We start from the raw sequence: 19,879 nt of genomic DNA on the forward strand, positions 1-19,879 counted from the left end.
TTGACAACGATTTTTAATATCGATTAATCGTTTTAGCCCTAATCTGGAAGATAGTCACAGCACTTTTTCCACATTTTGTTACAGCCTTGTTTCAAAAGGGATTCACTTAGTTTTCCTCAAATACTACAAACCATACCAATGTGAAAAGATTGTTTGAAATAAAAATAAAAACCCCTACACACTAAAAATGCTAATGTAGAAACACATTAACACTATTGCAAAAAAGCCTCACTGCAAAGATACTGGCATTTTTATAATATTTTAATGTCTAGTGGTAAATTCAGTTGATTGGACTATAATTGGAAAGGCACATTTGTCTATACAAGGTCTCACAGTTAATAGTTTGTCTTAGCACAGACTAAGCCATGAAGACTAAGGGTCCTTTCACACGGGGCGGATCAGTTCTGATCCGCCCCGTGGATATCCGTTTGCAGGGAGACGACAGGTCTGTCTCTGCACACTGCGCAGGGACGGACCTGTCACAGCGCCGCTCTCCCCTATGGGAGATCAGACGACGACGGACCGCAGTGCCCGTTGTCACCCGATCCGATGACGGATGGAAAAATTGCTTTTTCCTCCGTTACACTTTTTCGGATCGGAGCGGGTCAGATGTCAGCGGACTTGTCACCGCTGACATCCGACGCTCCATGGAGCTCTATGGAGCACCCGTTCAGGTCCGCCTGAAAAACTGACAGGCGGGCCTGAACGGGACATCAGTGTGAAAGGGGCCTAAAGCCTCATACACACGATCGGACTTTGTACAAAGTGCGTCAGCCGAGAACTTGTATTGCATACACACAGCAAAATTTTTCAACCAACTTTCACCAAATCACGTGCTTCTGCTCTTTACCGCCACCTTTGGTCAACTTCTGGTTGTTGTCTGATCTTTTGCATTGGTTCTGAGCACGCGTATTTGTACAAAAGTCCTATGTTTTCTGTACACACGATCAGACTTTGCTCCATCGGACTTGTTGCCAGAAAGTTTGTCCATTTGCACAGCCAACAAAAGTCAGATGAAAACCCGAAAAAGTTTGTCCGATGGAGAGTACACATGGTCGGATGTTGCTCCAAAACAGCCAATTTGCATGTTTGTTAAAAAGTCAGGCCTTAAGAAATAGTCTGTAGACTCAAACAGGATTGTATCGTGGCACAGAAAATTTTCTGCAGCATTGAAGGTCCCAATGAAAAGCGGCCTCCATCTAAAATGGAAGGTTAGAACCACCAGGACTCTTCCTAGTGGGCCACCCAGCCAAACTTGGTGATCTAAAAATATATAAAAAAATAAAAAAATAAAAAAAAAAAGCTGCTGAAGCTCACCAGGGGAATTTTCAGCTTTCCCAAATCCAAGATGGCCACAGGACAGCACCATGCAGTGACAGAGCAAAAAAGCGTGCTGCCGCTTAAAGCCAGAACAACCTCCACAAACACCTTTTTGGGACCCCCCCCAGACCTGGACTAACGCCAGCCGCACAGAGCCCCCACAGGTGAGAAAACAGCAAACACACCCCTCAGAGGTGGGGGGGTGATAGGGACATGAGGTGGCCCCCCCCCCCCGAAACGACCCCCCAGCTGCTCACCCCACCGAAGCAGGGAGAGCCGTACTTACCAGTCCTGAAGAGCTGGGAGACATTCCATCACAGACCTACTCCTGTGCAGTTACAGGGTAGCTGTTGGCCTCGGTATACTGTGATCCAGACAGCAATAGCCTGGTCATATGTATACCCCGGAGCATTGAAGCTCACCGACCACCTCTGGAGCTGAGGTATGTCATGGCCTGCCAAGCCTTAGCTGCGGCCTGCTCACGCTCGATGGCCGGACTGGGGAGACTACAAGGCTATCATTAACCAGCCTTGTCACCCAGCCGGTAGTCGATGAAAGATCTTCTATCTTGCACAAAGCAGCAAAAATATGGACCGAGAGGCCTGCAGTGTTTCCTAGGTCAGGGCTTGACAAATTTGCTTGGAATCTAGGAGCCAGGTTCGTAACGGCAATCCAGAACCTGTCCCTGGCCTGACATGGAGATGAGTGAGGGGAAGATAGCGTGGCCCCCACCTGTCTCCAAGTCATTGCCCATAGCTCTTTAGAGGGACATTTTATTTATTTTTTTCAAATGACAATTTTTTTTAAATTGCATTTTAGTGCAAATATGAGATCTGAGGTTTCTGACCCCAGATCTCATATTTAAAGCGGTTCTCCACCCTAAAGTGGAAGTTCCGCTAATCTGATTCCCCCTCCCCCCCGGTGCCACAATCGGCACCTTTCAGGGGGGAGGGGTGCAGTTACCTGGATAATCCAGGTATCTGCACCCACTTCCGGGACAGACCGCCGCAGATGCCCCCACCCCCCGTTGTGTTCTGGCAAACACAGTTCCCAGGACACAGCAGGGACCAGCAGCGCGACCCACGCATGCGCAGTAGGGAACTGGGCAGTGAAGCCGCAATGCTTCAATTCCCTGACAGGAGGATGGCAGCGGGGGCAGCAGAGAGACGAGCGATCGCTCGTCATCTGCCGCTGACATCGCTGGACCCTGGGACAGGTAAGTGTCAATTTATTAAAAGTCAGCAGCTGCAATATTAGTAGCTGCTGGCTTTTAATATTTTTTTTGGTGCAGAACTGCTTTAAGAGGACCTGTCATGCTTTTTTCTATTACAAGGGATTTTTACATTCCTTGTAAAAGGAATAAAAGTTAACACACACATGTGAGGTATTGCCACAATAGGTAGAGAGAGCAATAATCCTAGACCTCCTTTGTAACTCAAAACATGCAACCTGTAGAATTTTTTTTAAACGTCGCCTATGGAGATTTTAAAGGGTAAAAGTTTGTCGCCATTCCATGAGCAGACGCAATTTTGAAGCATGACATGTTGGGTAATATAATATAATACAATATAATGTTTAGGGGTTCTAAGTAAAGGGGAGGAGATGGGCAGGCAGTGAAAGCTCCATTAGCATTGATGGCTGTCATACCAACAGCCACCACTAGAGGGCGCCAGATTCCTGAAGGAAACAGGAGCGCAGAAGGCCTCAAAGTCACAGCCTCAATTACCGGCCGGCGGCAGCACGGCCCGATGCGATCACACGGGGGGGGGGGGGGGCGCACGGAGACAGGATACCCCCAGCTGTGCTGTCCCAGGTTGCTAATTCTAGTCACAAATGCGACCTGGCGCCTGGGGTTTGTCAAGCCCTGTCCTAGGTCATTCTCCTTGCTACGCAAAATAAAAAAAAACTGAAGCTGCTGGGAGCAGCGAGGAGGGTTGAGTAAATAAAATGAGCCCTTTTGTATGTGAAAGATAATGAGAATAGTGATCTTTTTAGTCCAAGAAAAAAAAATAAAAAATAAGTTTGTGATTCTCATTTTGGCCAGAATCGTGCAGCGACACTGCTTATCACCCCTGTCAGAACAGCTATCTGCCTTGTTTACATGGGCAGATGCTTGTTCTGCCTGTGGGAACAATCATGTGTGGACCCGCTGATTGGCTCTCCTCTGCGTACAGGTATGTTGATTCATGCAGTCATGCCACCTTGCTGCAGTAAATCTGCGATGGGCAGTTGACACGTAGTTAGAGTGATGCATTCTTGAGCCGAACACAAAAGAGTAAAAAAAAAAAATATTAGCCGTGAAGCAGCCCATCAGTAACTTATTTTGGTTTTGTTTTTCAGCACCAGAATTTATTAAATGCACCACTAAAAAAAAAAAAAAAAAAAAAAAAAAAAAAAAAGAATGTCAAATACCCCTCCTTGCAGTGCCTTGCTGTGCAGACACATGATCTCTGCTGGCTTGCATTCATAGGGGAATCTCAGAAGGTAGTTAGCATTATAATTTTAGGAAAACACAATGTACTGAAACATGGGCCTAAAAGCAGAGTGTATTTAAAGTGGTTGTAAACTCTATAAAAAAAAGAAAACTGCAAGACAAAGGCATAATGAGCAAGTATGCATGGCATACGTCGACAGAATGGCACGGGCAGGCATATGGGCGTACATGTACGTCCCTGCCTTCCCCCGGGTGGGGGGCCCGATCGGGCCCCCCAGTGCCAGCGGCGGTCGGTATCCGTTCAGGAGCGATCCGGGATGAGGGGGCGGCCATTCGTTCATGGCCACCCCCTCGCAATCGCTCCTGACGAATGGAAGTGAAGCGTGACATTACATTACAGGAGAGGAAGTGAACACAGGCAGAGGAAGTGATGTAATCTCTCCTCCGTGTCGGTATTTTTCGTTCCGGCACCGAGGAGAGAGGATCGGTGAGTTGCACCAACACTACACAATACAGTAGAACATGCCAGGCACACTCACCCCCCCTTCACCCCTGCACCCCCAGTCACAGTGACACCAATTGCATTTTTTTTTTTTGCATTGGTGTCGTTTGTGACTAATAACTGAGGGCAGTTAGGGTTAGCCCCTCTAGTTCTAGGGTACCCCCTAACCCCCCCCAATAAAGGTTTAACCCCGTGATCACCCCCCGTCGCCAGTGTCACTAATGCTGGGTTCACATTGCAGCGGTTTATGAGAATGGATGCGATTTTGCACCGCACTGCAGTGCAAATCACATCCGATCTCTGTGCGATTCGAAATCAGCCATACAGATAGTATGGCTGAATTCGCATCGCACTCGCCGCAAACTCGCACGGGACCCTTTTTTGGTCCGCAGCAGAATCGGATCGCATGGGTGTTCAAACCATGCGATCCGATTCCTGTCCGAGTTTGCAGATCGCACTGCGATATGCGAACTGATCTGGGGGTGTCATTAACATTTCACTGACACTCCCAGCAGTTCGCATAGGGCAGTGTGATGCGAGAACCCGCTGCGGATTCGTGGCGTTCCCGCATCGCTCCAGTGTGAACCCAGCCTAATAAGCGATCGTTTTTCTGATCGCTGTATTAGCGTCACAGGTGACGCTAGTTAGGCAGGTATTTTAGGTTCGCCGCAGCTTTTTATAGCGCCAGGGACCCCCATATACTACCGCATAAAGCCCCCTGATTGCCCCCTAGTTAACCCTTTCACCAGTGATCACCATATAACTGTTACAGGTGACGCTGGTTGGTTAGTTATTTTTTTATAGTTTCAGGGCACCCGCCATTTATTACCCAATAAAGGTTTAACCCCCTGATCACCCGGCGGGTGATATAAGTTTGAGGGTCAGATAAGGTCTGCATCGCCCCAGGCAGCGTCAGGTTAGTGCCAGTACCGCTAACACCCACGCGCAAAGCATACACCTCCCTTAGTAATATAGTATCTGATCAGATCTATATTAGCGTCGCCAGCAGTTTAGGTTTCCCAAAACGCATTGTTAGCGGGATCAGCCCAGATACCTGCTAGCACCTGCGTTTAGCCCCTCCGCCAAGCCCAGCCCACCCAAGTGCAGTATCGATCGATCACTGTCACTTACAAAACACAACACACATAACTGCAGCATTCGCAGAGTCAGGCCTGATCCCTGCGATCGCTAACAGTTTTTTTGTAGCGTTTTGATACAGTCGCTGACAGTCTAGGTGCTTTTTTACCTGTGAGTCTCACTAGTGTACCCCTAAATTTAGGGGTGTCTACTTTCCAAAATGGGGTCATTTGGGGGGGTTTGTGCCATCTTGGCATTTTATGGCCTTCAAAACTGTAATAGGTAGTGAGGAGTGAAGTCAAAAATTTACGCCCTTAGAAAGCCTGAAGGCGGTGCTTGGTTTTCGGGGCCCTGTACGCGGCTAGGCTCCCAAAAAGTCCCACATATGTGGTATCCCCGTACTCAGGAGAAGTAGCAGAATTTATTTTGGAGTGTCATTTTACATATGCCCATAGCATGTGTGAGCAATATATCATTTAGTGACAACTTTGGGGAAAAAAAAATAAATAAATAAAAGTTTGTAATTTTCCCGCAACTTGTGGCAAAATATAAAATATTCCATGGACTTAACATGCCTCTCAGCAAATAGCTTGGGGTGTCTACTTTCTAAAATGGGGTCATTTGTGGGCGTTTTCTGCCATCTTGGCATTTTATGGTCTTCAAAACTGTGATAGGTAGTGAGGAGTGAAATTACAAATGTATGCCCTTAGAAATCCTGAAGGCGGTGCTTTGTTTTCGGGGCCCCGTACGCGGCTAGGCTTCCAAAAAGTCGACCACATGTGGTATCCCCGTACTCAGGAGAAGCAGCAGAATGTATTTTTGGGTACAATTCCACATACAACCATGGCATGTGTGAGCAATCTATCATTTAGTGACAACTTTGTAAAAAAAAAAAAAAAAAAATTTTTTTTTGTCATTATTCAATCGCTTGAGGCAAAAAAAATAAAAATATTCAATGGGCTCAACATGCCTCTTATCAATTTCCTTAGGGGGTCTACTTTCCAAAATGGGGTCATTTGGGGGGGGGGGGGGGGGGGGGGTTTGTACTGCCTTGCCATTTTAGCACCAGTCATAAACTAAAATCTGCGTAAATTCCAGAAAACGTACCTTAGTTTGTAGATGTGACAACTTTTGCGCAAACCAATAAATACAGTTATTGACTTTTTTTACCAAAGACATGTGGCTGAATACATTTTGGCCTAAATGTATGACTAAAATTTAGTTTATTGGATTTTTCTAACAAAAAGTAGAATATTTTTTTTCAAATTTGCGGTCTTTTTACGTTTATATCGCAAAAAAATAAAAATCGCAGAGTCAGTCAAATACCTTTAAAAGAAAGCTCTATTTGTGGGGAAAAAAAGGACGCAAATTGTTTGAGTACAACATTGCATGACCGCGCAATTACCAGTTAAAGCAGCGCAGTGCCAAATTGTAAAAAGACCTCTGGTCATTGACCAGCAAAATGGTCCGGTCTGAAAGTGGTTAAGGAACGGAAGGATTTCCCCCCCCCCCTTCACACCGAGCCACCACCAGCAGTAAAGTAGCTTTATTTTTAGCGGCACTGTTCAGCCGCCAGCGGGGAGGTTTTAAACCTGCCCACCGCATCCCAAAAGGGGTTAATTCCACCCACAAAACACTGCCGGAGTGGTGCTTTGCTGGCAGTATTGCCCCATTGATTTCAATGGGAACCAGCGGTGAGTTCACTGCTCCAAAGTAGCCACTGGCAGGACTTTGATGCCCAGGCAGTGCTCCAGCATGAAAGCCCTTTTATTTTAGCAATATACACAAGAGACAATTTTCAGACATCCCCGTATGCCAGCCCACCAAAGCCCAGGAAACCAAAAACAGGACCGTGACTGTAACAAGCTGCCAGATCAACACAAATTGCTACCATAGTCCCACCCCTAGGCACATCAAAGTCCATATAGTTCAACAGGCTGCAGCGAGGCCATAAACCCATAGTAAAACAGGTACAGCATGTGCAAGATACTGGGGCGTTTTAATTTTTTATTAATTTTTATATTTTTTGATCACTTTTATTCCCATTACAAGGAATGTAAACCTCCCTTGTAATAGGAATCCATTGTGGAAGGTCCCCTTTATGGAGAGATGTGGGGTCAATAAGACCCCACATCTCTCCCCCAGGCTGATCTCATGCTGATAGCCGTGATCATGACTTTTACATCCAGGAACCCAAGCGTGGTGTCAATGTCGCACCCAGGCCTCCAACAGTCATAGATATGTCTGGTGACCATCTGGTCACTGGAAATCTGTCAGCGCCCGATTCTCTCTCTGAGCCCCCAATGGCACGGGAGAGCCTGGAGAAGCTCCAGATGGCAGTGCCCTCCCGTAGCCTATAAGAATGATAAAGCATTGGAACTGCCGCTATGATCATTTTATTGTGCACAGAATCGCTGGCAAGAATCTGAACGATGCCTGTAGCTGCAGGCATCATTCAGATATCCCTGCACAAAGTCAAGGATGTCATGACCATGTGCGATACCGAACATTGGTGAGCCGTGTGGGAGTATAGTTATGGGGGGGGGGGGGGGGTTAACACTACTGCAAAAATTATACAGCTTATTGCTACTAGTGTTTTTATAATATCCAATGTGCATGTGGCCTAAAGACAAGCCTCTATACTGTTTAAAGCGAGTAATGCACAGTTTCACCCTGCTCTGCACATGCTCAGTTGCAGTCCATTTTTAGGCACTGCTGAGTTTACAGCCAAGGAAGCTGCTTCTGTTTGATCTGCAACTGCCATGGGCTGCACATGATCAGTTAGGATACCAGCCATTTGATTGAAGGCACATTACAGGACTGTTTTGAAACGGTCAAGGCCCCTTTACACTGCAATTTTATGCCATGTCTGTCAACATGAGGTCTATGGACCTCAAATTGCATCAGAGTCAGACCAAAGTAGTGCCTGGACTACTTTGAATTGCTGAGACTTGAAGTGGCACAGCTATGAATGTTACTTATTGGAAAACACGGAACAACTTGTCATGCAACTTTGCAGTCCCAAGTTGCACAAGTGTGAAAAGGGCCTAAATAAATGGGTTTAGTTACATAATTGGTAAGGTTGGGCAAGGACATCAGTCCATCTAGCTCAGCCTGTGTAGGGGTGTTTAGTTTTGCTTTGTGATTAACTGCTGCTCAGGGGCTGTGGGCTTCAGCAAAATAGCAACAAGGAAAAACAAAAAACACTGGAGGCAATTTACAGCACACCAATTTAACCTGAATGCATGTTTCTTGCTAAAGAAATGTATCAAGCTATGGGTAAAGTTATGCTTTTAACCATTTCCCAAAATAGATACATTGAATGTATGCCTTGGATTAGAGCAGCACGATTCTGGCCAAAATGAGAATCACAATTTTTTTTGCTTAGAAGAGATCACGATTCTCTTGATGTAAAATCCCCCCCCCCCCCCAAATAATGTAATGCATTTTTGCAGCAATTTGTGTTTTTTAATCTGCCAAAAAAAAAAAAAAAAAAAAAAAAAAAAAAAGCAAAAACCACTAATTGCAGTAAAATCATGTGAGCAAAAATCAAAATGCACAGCAAAAAGCACTGCAGAAACAGATCAAAAGCAAAAACTGCATAGGTGCGTACCGAGCCTTATGCTGGCCTCACCGATCAATTTCTCAGGTGAGAATATGCAATGTTCAACAAAACAGCAGCCCCCCCCCCCCCCTTCTGGGAGACAGGTCCCAGAAGATAGCAGGGACCATTCAGGAAGCACAATTTGACTTGCACATGCATAGTAGGAAAGGCTTCACATGTCGTTTCCCATAGTAAGGATGCCGGCGCCTGCATTTAGAGCTGAGGAACAGGTTGACTTCAGGTGCCAACATCAGAGGATCCCTGGACCGGTAAATTTACATATATTAAAAGTCAGCAGCTGTAGTATTTTCATTTTTTTACCCAGCGGAAATCTGCTTCAAGTTTAATTCCAATGAAACATTAAAACATGCTTAACACAATAGGCGTTGAGTTCTCAAAGAACACATATTGTGCTTTTACACAAGTGTAAACAGGCCCTTAGAGGGATGAGAAATCTCAGCACCAGATTTTTACCTTAACCACTTCAATACCACAGCTCCTTCCTGTCCAGGTCAATTTTCAGTGCTGTGACACTTGAACAATTGCTCAGTCATGCAACACTATGCAAATAAAATTCTGCATTTTTTTCATACAAAGCTCTTTTGGTGGTATTTAACCACTTGCCACCCACCATATAGCAAAATGAAAGCAGCAAAGTCATTTCAATAACCTGTGCCGACGTTTAGCAGGATAACAGCCACCACACGCCCATTGGTGGTGTCAGTCTGACACAGCAACACCGATCTAGGTAAAGTCTGATGGAGACTTTACCACGCGATCAGCCACATCAATCAGGGCTGATCAGTGTCAACAGAAAGCCATTGATCAGCTTTTCCTCACTTAAGTCTCAGACGCAAGTGGAGACCCACAGAGGATGTCCACACTGGACCACTAGTTATGCCAGTGTCCACAATGGGCATCACTGATTGGCAGGCATTAATGTTCAGCATTCATATAGCCCATCAGTGCCCCCTCATTGGTGCCCATCAGTGAATTTTTTTTATTTTAAAAACACACCTTTTCAAGAGTTTTGGTCTTGTTTAGCAGAAAATAAAAAATTCCAGAGGTGATCAAATACCACCAAAAGAAAGCCATTTGTGGGAACAAAAAATTATAAAATTTTAGTTTGGGTACAGTGTACCATGACTGCACAATTGTCATTCAAAGTGCAACAGTGCAGGAAAATGCATAAGTGCCCTGTATTGAAGTGGTTGATCACTTTTTTGCTAAACAAAAATGTTAGAACATTTTGAAAAAAAGTAAATTAGCTTTCCTTGTGAATTCAGGCCAAAATACATTTGTTAAAAAAAATAACCCAAATCAGTGTATATTTAGTCTGTTAAACTAATAGAGTCCACAAACTGATAGATCTATGAAAATGTATCAATCCTGATGTACTGATGGCCTAGCTTGAGGCCCTAAATGCCAGAACAGTACACATATTCCCCAAATTACTTTTGAAGTAGTTAGTCCAATGTGCATAGTAAGAAGTATGGCAAGTTTTTCTTTACTTTGTAAAAGTGCCACTATTGTTTGCGAAAATTTATTTTTACATACTGTCACCAGTGCAGTACAGCATCCTAACTGGCTCCCACATCCACACTAAATGCTGCTGTCCAAAAGGTGTTGCTCAGTCATCCATAGTGAAAACACCTTAAAGCCCTATACATGGGCTGAATATCGGGCAGTATTGGCCGCTTCAATAGAAGCTGACTAATAGTCCGTGTGTGCAGCAGCCAGCCTGACAGAAGCTGGCCAAACCTCCAGCTTCTGTCAAAAGGAGCATAAAAAAAAAAAATGGATGAGTGCTGACGGGCGTGTTCTGGTGGAGGAGGGGGCAACCCCTTTAAAGAACACAAGCTCTGCAGGGAGATTGATGTACTAACATTAGTGTTAGTACAGGTTCTTAAAGCAGGAAGTGCGTAACCCGTCAGATCAGCAGGTTACACACACACACACACACACACACATTTAAGCAGCTACAGCAATGCAACATCCAAGCTCCCCAACTGGCATGCAGCTTCCGGGTCTAGCTTGCCAGCTGCTGTCATTGGCCAGGCATTATGTCATTCTTGCACATGGGCGGGAGTTCAGTCAGATTCAGGCATTTCCAAATCTGTACCACAAGCCCTGCACCAAGCCACTGCTCTGTGCCCATTCAGCTGGAGCCCCCTCATTGGCAGCAGCCAATGGCACCACTCCACTGTCTCAGGCAATGAGGAGGGAGAGTCAAGCAGCTGACACACTTCCGCAATATCAGTGGATTGAGATGGGGCTCAGGTTAGTATCAAAGGGAGCTGCTGCAGTGTCTTAATGAAAAAATAAAATAAATAAAATAGAAAACCGACTTTACAATCACTTTAATTCAGAAGAGACATCTGCTTTAAAAAGCCTGGCTGTCTGACATTTAATTACTTAACCTAAAGTTCCACTTTATGCTGCATTACATTTTCTTTGTTTAAAAAAAACATTTGTGGTGCTTCTGGGTGGGGTTTTCATGGAAATGTTTTGTTGTATAATGGAAAAGACAATTGAGGATAAAAAAACACCCCATGTAGGGGAAAGAAGATGCAACCGGGGCAGATGTTACCCACAATCTCGTCTTACACCAAAGTGCCTGTGAACCCCCCGGGTCACAGGGCCCCCCCCTTCATTGTTCCTGGAGGAGTCATGTGGTAGGCAAGGCGCGGCCACCTGTCACAGATTCATGGCACAAAGAGGCGCGCAGCAGGGATTGCAGCGACAGCTGCCATGTACGTCCTGAGGCAGCCGGGATGTAAAGGACGGACACAGTAGCCATCCACATACATCGCCACGCCCGGCAACCAGCTATAGGCGAACAAGCACCACAGCACGATGAGCATCTAGGCGCGAGTACCACACCAGCTCCGACCAATGAGCGGGCGGGTAAGACGAGGCGCAGCCAATAGAAAACGGGGTGTGCCAGACATCACACCTGAACAAAGCAGGGAGCGCGCCTATTATACCCGGGGATATATCAGACACTGAGGAGCTCTATAGACTATAGAGGAGCGTCTAGCCACCCAGCCGCTCTCCGTTCATGGTGCAGCCCACTACACATGGCATGCCCTCCACTCTCCTCCCCACACATACAAATAAAACTCGTTTACTATTTATAAAGAACAGCTACAGCACTACCCCATACTACGCCTTTATTACACACAGCCCCGAGCAATGGCTACCCCACTGGAGAATACGCAACGTACGGTGTGTACACAACAACCACATGCACTCTCCCCCTTGTTCTATCATCCCCGCACACACACGGCTCCGCTCCTATACTCCTCTCACCTGTGTCTGTCGATGAATACCACACGCGCTCTCAGCAGCAGCGAACAAAAGCACCCACTTCGATCACGTGCCTCGCCGCGTGCGCCCTCATTGGCACAGATTTTCCAGACTAGATAGACTAACCCCACCCCTCCGCCTCCCACCAAATGGCGCGCTGGCGCTGAGGGGTCTGACTAGATGCAGAGCAGGTGTGTCTGTGGTATAGAGCGCTCTCATCCTCCCCAATCACTGCTGTGTGGTGAGGCAAGCAGTGTGACAAAGCTGACATACGACTACCTGGCTGAAAAGGCAGATGTCACCGACTATTTCTGTCACTTAGCGGCGACGTGTGATAAAAGAATGGTTACAATAACACATGAATTTTTGCTGGAGATGGGTCGCATGCTGGATAGGTGGCTGCCATCTTACACGCCTCCGTGTTTTGTCACAGAGAATAAACCTAAAATATAAAGTAGGACCATTGCCTGCAATAACCCAGGGCTTTGCCATTTCTAACCAGTACTGTGAACATATGGCCTTAGTCTCAAAAATGATCCACTGCTTAGACCCCTTTCACAATGGGGCCGCCCGTGCCTTTGTAGTAAAGCCCTGCTCATTTACGCAGTGCTTTTTGGCCACTAGCAGGGTGCTTTTAACCCCAAAGAAGGGGTTAAAACCGCCCGTGTTGCGGCGCTGCCCATTCATTGTAGTGCTGTACACAACGCTCCCAAACCGCCCCAAAGATGAACATTATGAAAGACTTACCTTAAAACAAAGCCCTCCTTTGAGGGCTTATGCTCGGGAGAGGGGCCCATGAGGGGGTCTCTTTCCTACTCCTATAATATTTTACTCGCTCACGTGTCGCAAGCTGACCCTCCATACTTGAGGAAGTGGGAACGGGATCTCCATACCACGTTCACGGAAGATCAAAAAAACGTATTCTCCTGTTTGCGCACAAATCATCCCTGTGTAGCAAATATCAGGAGATGACCTACAAGATTCTGACGCGTTGGTACAGGACCCCGTCAGTTCTGGCGTCCATATTTCCGGGCCTTAGCCCCTTATGTTGGAGGTGTAACACCCACAATGGCACACTACTCCACATTTTCTGGGAGTGTCCAGATCTAGCACAGTTCTGGAGACAGGTCTTGCAGATTATTCACAAAATCACAGATATCTCTTTACAGGATAATCCAGCAGCTATATTCTTAAACCTAACCCCAATGTCATGTAAGCGGTACAGCAAATCCTTGCTGAGGCATCTGCTGAGCGCGGCACGGGCTTGCATTCCCAGTGTATGGAAGCAACAGTCGCCACCTACGGTATCTTTGTGGTTCACCAGAGTGTGCGACATACAGCGGATGGAGCAACTTACAGCTGCCCTTGGGGACCGTGAGGAAAAACACAATGCACGTTGGACACACTGGGATATGTTCCGACACTGTGACGAATACAAATCTTACATCTGAGGGTCTGCTCATGGCCGGGGCTGCGGGCCCTAACGAAGTCTGTCCCCCTCCCACCCCTTCCCCTCTTGTGTACCCCCTGCTCCCCTTTCTTTTCTTTTTCTTTCTCTCTTCTTTCTCTATATTCCTTAACTCTATCTCCTTTTCTTCTCCTTATGTTAAAAATACCTTTGGAATGCGGGAAATCTAGGGCATTACACCGCGATCCCAATCCAATGGACTAAGTACCTCGTTGCGTACATTCTCTGAAATGTTTTTCTTTTCTTTTCTGATGGTGAACAATTTGTTATGTAACTGCATTATTTGTACCGCATTCCTTAAATAAAAATTTAAAAAAAAAAAAAAAAAAAAAAACAAAGCCCCCCAGCTGTGCACTGTTACCGCTGCAGATGCTTCCATTTTCACCCCATCTTTGTTCGGGGTTCGTAGGCTGCGGCCTCTTAAGCCGCAATGATATACCTCCCATGCATTCGCATGGGAGTCTCAGCCGCAGCACAAAGCTCTGAAGGATTGGCACAGGTATGCCATTTCTCCAGAGCGCATGCGCCTGTGACGTCAATGGCTACTGCTTGCTAAATTATTTCCTAAACAGTGTACATTTAGGAGATATCCATTTTACCTACAGGTAAGCCTTATTATAAGTGTAGCGGGTGTCTCACTCTATAACCCACGACCCTGCCAAGCTGGCCGAAACAATGTACATAGGCTTTCCAGTTTGAGTTAGGGAGAGCTGCCCTTCCTTTTTCACTGACTGAGTCTGTTGTAATATGGGCACATACACATAGAGCTGTGCATTCAGTTGCCTCGCTTGTCCCTCTATTGGCAGGAAGAAGTAAGCCAATTAAAGGCACAGTTACAGCAGCCAATCAGAGATACTGTACTGCAGGAAGCAGCTGCAATGGATTCTAGGACATGCAGTTCCCTCACCGAGGGGCTCTATAGCTTGGTATTCAGGAAGGAACTACAAAAAGCCCAGGATGCTCTGTGACAGGAAAGTAAAGACTCAATTTTGTGTCCTGAGGAAAAGTGAGTTAGCCTTGAGGGAAGGGACCAGACCTGAGGGAGAGATGATCTCACTGCGCGATTCAGTTCTCCGCTGCCAGATGGGCAGTCCAGCCTGAAAGAAGGGGATTCCAGGTGTATATTATGGTGTACTTGCATCGACAGTGAATCTTTCCATTGTGAGGTGACCAGTCGGGTTGTCTAGAGAACCTGTCTGTTCCAGGGACGTTCGTTTGGGCCTTGATAGCATGATTTGGTGAGAGGACATTTTTGCCCATCTGCAGGGAATAGAGACACTGCACTACAGAATTAGATTTAGATTTGAAAACTGTATACAGACATCATTACTGGTAGTCATCTTGCTGACACTTGTAGTACCACAGAGATCCATTTCTGAACACTGTATAACAGATATCATTGTCCTCTCACCTTGTTGAACAAAACCCTGCCTGTTTCACCTGATAATCTGGGCCAGTTGTGTTGTTTGGCCCTGCTATACAGGATTTCAAGTGTACCAACAAAAGTGGCTAGCTGAAGACGCCAAAGCTTATCTTTGCTTGAAAAGGACTAAAGCTACTAGTGTCATACGGATCCGCACATACATATTCAGGGCTCTGCATATGCATTGGGTGTGTGGGATATTTTATCTGTAAAGTTAAGCCATTACTTGTTGACTTGAATAGGTGTATAAAGCTGGGCCTGTGGTGTCTGGGGACAGTAGAGAGAGGCCTGACACAAAGGGAGTCATTCCTCTGCTCTCCTCCTGCATGGACTCATAAAGCCAACCTAAGTAACAGTAACCAATCCAATTTAAAGTGTCATATTTTGCTTTATTTGCCATTTAAGTGTGTCACTGCTCTTGGGGACATCAGATTTAGAATCCCCTGAGAGCAGTTTGAATATAGGATTGGGAGCTATATTGCTCTCAATATCAGTTATTGTTCTCCAGGTGTTTATTTGAATATATACTGTTACTGTTTGTCATTCTTTCACAGAAATAATAATTCCGCTACTCTGCAATCAACTCCTCAAATCAACATCCCTTCATGCACCAGGATGGACCCTGCCTCTGCAATCCAGTGGTGTGAGGAAGAAGGCACCCACTCAGAGTCCACTGTGGTGATCAAGCTCCCTGGGGACACCTGGACTGAAGAACAAATGAGCCAGAGAGTAAAGACACTGTTCCCAGACAAGAAGGTGTGGGTGATCGATATTAAGTCAGATCATGGGACGGGAGTTCCTGGCGTTCTGCGGAAAGATAGCTTCCAAATGACTGCAGATATAAATGCTACATTAATTCATCTGAGTGAGTCAAGAGCTATCCCAGAGAGCTCAGGATGCCTCACGCCAGACCCAGAGGCCACTACCTCAAAACCAGCTACAGCCTCTGAAGACTCCTCTTCCCTCTCAGTGGCCAGGTTTGGGAAGCTAGTTACAGGGCTCCTTAAAAATCCAGCAATGACAACCAATAATGGGTATCTCAAACGATGGTTCTTCCTTGGGAAAGTCCCCACACCTACAGGAGAAGATGATTTTGATACTTGGATTGATCAAGCCATCTATTCAGTCGAGGAGTGGGAAGTGACTGATGCAGTAAAGAGACAGAGGGTAATTGAGAGTCTGCAGGCCTCAGCTTCTGATATCATCTGGAATCTAAAGCAGGATAAACCCAACTGCTCTGTTTCTGAGTGTTTAGAAGCACTTTGTGAAATTTATGGGAGAGTGGAAGACTGCACGGAGTTGATCCACCTCTTCCACCACACATACCAAGTAGAGGGTGAGAAGATAACAGACTATGTTGTGCGGTTGGGCCAAATCCTTCAGTAAGTCATTATGAAGGGAGGGATGAAACCCCAAACTGCTAGTAAAACCCGAATAAAACAGGTACAGAGGGGAGAACAACCACTGGATCCTATTGTGCTACAGCTTCGAGCCACAAATCCAAACAACCTTCTCGCCTACTCTAAATTTATGAAGGCTATTAGAGAGGAGGAGGCTCTCATCACAGTCAAGACACTGAGGCTGAGTCTACCAAGAATCTCAAACATGGTGCTATGGTCTACATCATACAGTCAGGACGACCCAAAATGGAGACTAGATCAGATGGAGGGCCCTGTACCACTGTTGACACTTTGGCCCAAGCACAAACCACTTTAAAATAACCATTCTGTGGAATTGAGAAGACAGTGTGGCAAGTGATGGAAGCCCATGCCAGCATGAAACAATCATTCTCGGAGGTAAAACAGAGAGTGTTCACCCTCGCTACTGAGAAAAGGGGTGTTGCCTCTCCTACAACTAATAAGTGCTATTGCTGTGGGGAAGTAGGACATTTCATTGCTCAGTGCCTGAATGAAGAGAAACTGACTGATCTCACAGCAGAGGTGGTGAAAGTATTGAGGAAACTGTCCCTCGGGAAGTTAATGGGAAATTTCAGAGGGCCCCGGTGAAGGAGCCTACTGGGTATCCGTCTACATTAGCTAGCTCCAGAAAACCCAATGCCGCAAAGAAACTGTATCTGAAGTCCAAACTCTTAAGAGGGCTCCCGTTGTAGCCTCCAAGCGACCTAGTGTTCCGTGCTAATTTTAATGGCTAATATGCAAGATATTGTCCTAAAAAGGGTTTGGGGACCTGGCTCCTGCCCCAGGGGACATGGGTCAATGCGTCTATATAATGTGTCTATAGTATAAAAAAGAAAAAAAAGAAAAACACTGCGCTATCTAAATATTAAAAAGCAGCTAACACATGGATAAAAAAATATATATTTTAGTTCAAAACAGTGTAGACAGTGCAAAAGTGTGGTGCTAAAAAAAGAGAACTATGTGCGTAAATCCGTGACAAAATATATCACATCCACGTATAGACTCACGTGGTTCCAATGATATATATTACATTAGTTGACAAGAAATTGTGTTATGCCACTTCTATACAAAAGTGTATTCATATGTGTCCAAATATGCATGTGCAAAAACAAATAATCAACGTGAAAAATCTGTAAATAAAAAGTCTTTTTTAACCACTTGCTTACTGGGCACTTAAACACCCTTCCTGCCCAGACCAATTTTCAGCTTTCGGTGCTCTCACACTTTGAATGACAATTACTCAGTCATGCAACACTGTACCCAAATGAATTTTGTGTCCTTTTTTTCCCACAAATAGAGCTTTCTTTTGGTGGTATTTGATCACCTCTGGGGTTTTTATTTTTTGCGCTATAAATGAAAAAAGACCGAAAATTTTGAAAAAAAACGCATATTTCTTTGTTTCTGTGACAGAATTATGCAAATTATTAATTTTTCTTCATAAATTTTGGCCACAATTTATACTGCTACATATCTTTGGTAAAAATAACCGAAATTAGTGGATATTATTTGGTCTTTGTGAAAGTTAGAGAGTCTACAAGCTGTGGTGCGAATCGCACAAAATTGATCACATCTGATGTACTGGTGACCTATCTCGCTTCTTGTGACCCGAACAAGTCAGGAAAGTACAAATACCCCCCAAATGACCCCTTTTTGGAAAGTAGACATTCCAAGGTATTTAGTAAGAGGCATGGTGAGCTTTTTGATGTTGTCATTTTTTTCCCACAATTCTTTGCAAAATGAAGATTTTTCATTTTCTTTATTTTTCTCCACAAAATTGTCATTGTAATAGGTTATTTCTCTCACGTGGCATGTGTATACCACAAATGACACCCCCCAAAAAATTCTGCTACTCCTCCTGAGTATTACAATACCACATGTGTGGGACTTTTTCACAGCCTGGCCACATAGAGAGGCCCAACATGCAGGGAGCGCCATCACGTGTTCTAGAAGCATAAATTACACATCTAACTTGTTGACTACTTATTACACTTTTGAAATACCAGGACAATGACACGTGACACTGATGACAGATGGCACTGATACATGGCAATGATGACACTTATACGTGGCACTGATGACACGTGGCACTGATGACAGATGACACTAATATGTGGCACTGATGACACGTGGCACTAATACGTGGCACTGATGACACGTGGCACTAATACGCGGCACTGATGACACGTGGCACTAATATGTGGCACTGATGACACGTGGCACTAATACGTGGCACTGATGACACGTGGCACTAATACGTGCCACCGGTGACAGATGGCACTAATACGTGGCACCAATGACGCGTGACACTGATGACAGATGGCACTGATAAGTGGCATTGATGACACGTGACACTGACAACAGATGGCACGTGACACTGACAGGTGGCACTGATGACAAATGCCACTGATACGTGGCACTGATGACAGATGGCACTAATACGTGGCACTGATGACAGATGGCACTATGTGGCACTAATAACACGTGGCACTGATGACAGATGCCACTTATACGTGGCACTGATGACAGATGGCACTGGGGACAAATGGCACTGACAACAGGTGGCACTGGGGACAGATAGCACTGCGGGCAGGTGGCACTGGGGTGGGGTGGATTGCACTGGGGTGGATGGCACTGGGGCGGATGGCACTGGGGCGGATGGCACTGGGGCAGGATGGCACTGGGGTGGATGGCACTGGGGCAGGATGGCACTGGGGCAGGATGGCACTGGGGCAGGATGGCACTGGGGGGGGCATGGCACTGGGGGGGGTGGCACTGGGGGAGGATGGCTCTGGGGGAGGATGGCTCTGGGGGAGGATGGCACTTTTTTTTAAACTTTTTTTTTTTACTTTTTTTTTTTTTTTTTCTTTTTTACACTGACGGCTGCTGCAGCCGTTCTTCTCTCCCCTCTCACACGCTGTCTGTGTGAGGAGGGAGAGCGGCGCTGAGAGATGATCTCATATGTTTACATATGAGATCATCTCCCATTGGACACGCCGATCACGCTGTAAACGGCCGCTGTGATTGGCCGTTTACAGCGATCTGTGTTTGCCTGTCCCCGGGGGACACGGCAAACACAGAACTTCCGCGATGCGCGCCCGCGGCGGCGCGCATTGCGGAAGTAAACACCAGGCCGTCCAGGGACGGCCAGGCGAGGGAAGCCGCCCGCCCTAAAGCCGTCATTCGGCTATAGGGCGGGCAGGAAGCGGTTAAAGAGAGAAATTCAAGTCCCACGAGTGCTATTAAATGGACCATCCAATCCTTAAAGGTGTAACATGCGAACGCCCATGTGCCAGTACCACCACCTTAGCAGATGCAGGTTTGCTA

General features: G+C 46.0%; 1 protein-coding gene and 1 long non-coding RNA gene across 3 annotated transcripts in view; one reads left to right on the top strand and one right to left on the bottom strand.

Annotated features, from left to right (window-relative positions):
* LOC143982588 (stathmin-1-A) overlaps positions 1-12,363 on the bottom strand; it is a 28,426-nt gene extending 16,063 nt beyond the window's left edge. Inside the window, exon 1 of one of the 2 annotated variants that reach the window (XM_077481451.1) lies at positions 12,250-12,363. Coding sequence is in view for 1 of the 2 variants with exons in the window: in XM_077481450.1 (XP_077337576.1) it covers positions 1,607-1,630 (24 nt within the window). In the remaining variant the exon portion in view is untranslated. Of the gene's footprint in view, positions 1-1,606; positions 1,646-12,249 lie in introns of those variants that run through there. The other variant, XM_077481450.1, reaches the window with a different exon arrangement.
* On the top strand, positions 11,655-17,709 carry LOC143982590 (uncharacterized). Its single transcript, XR_013274484.1, has 2 exons — positions 11,655-11,844; positions 15,692-17,709. It is a non-coding gene; the product is annotated as an uncharacterized LOC143982590 (long non-coding RNA).
* The last annotated feature ends 2,170 nt before the right edge of the window (positions 17,710-19,879 follow it).

Source organism: Lithobates pipiens, unplaced genomic scaffold, assembly GCF_037356315.1.
Source record: "Lithobates pipiens isolate NorthernLeopardFrog02 unplaced genomic scaffold, aLitPip1_a1.2 Scaffold_16, whole genome shotgun sequence".
Classification (NCBI taxonomy): Eukaryota; Metazoa; Chordata; class Amphibia; order Anura; family Ranidae; genus Lithobates; species Lithobates pipiens.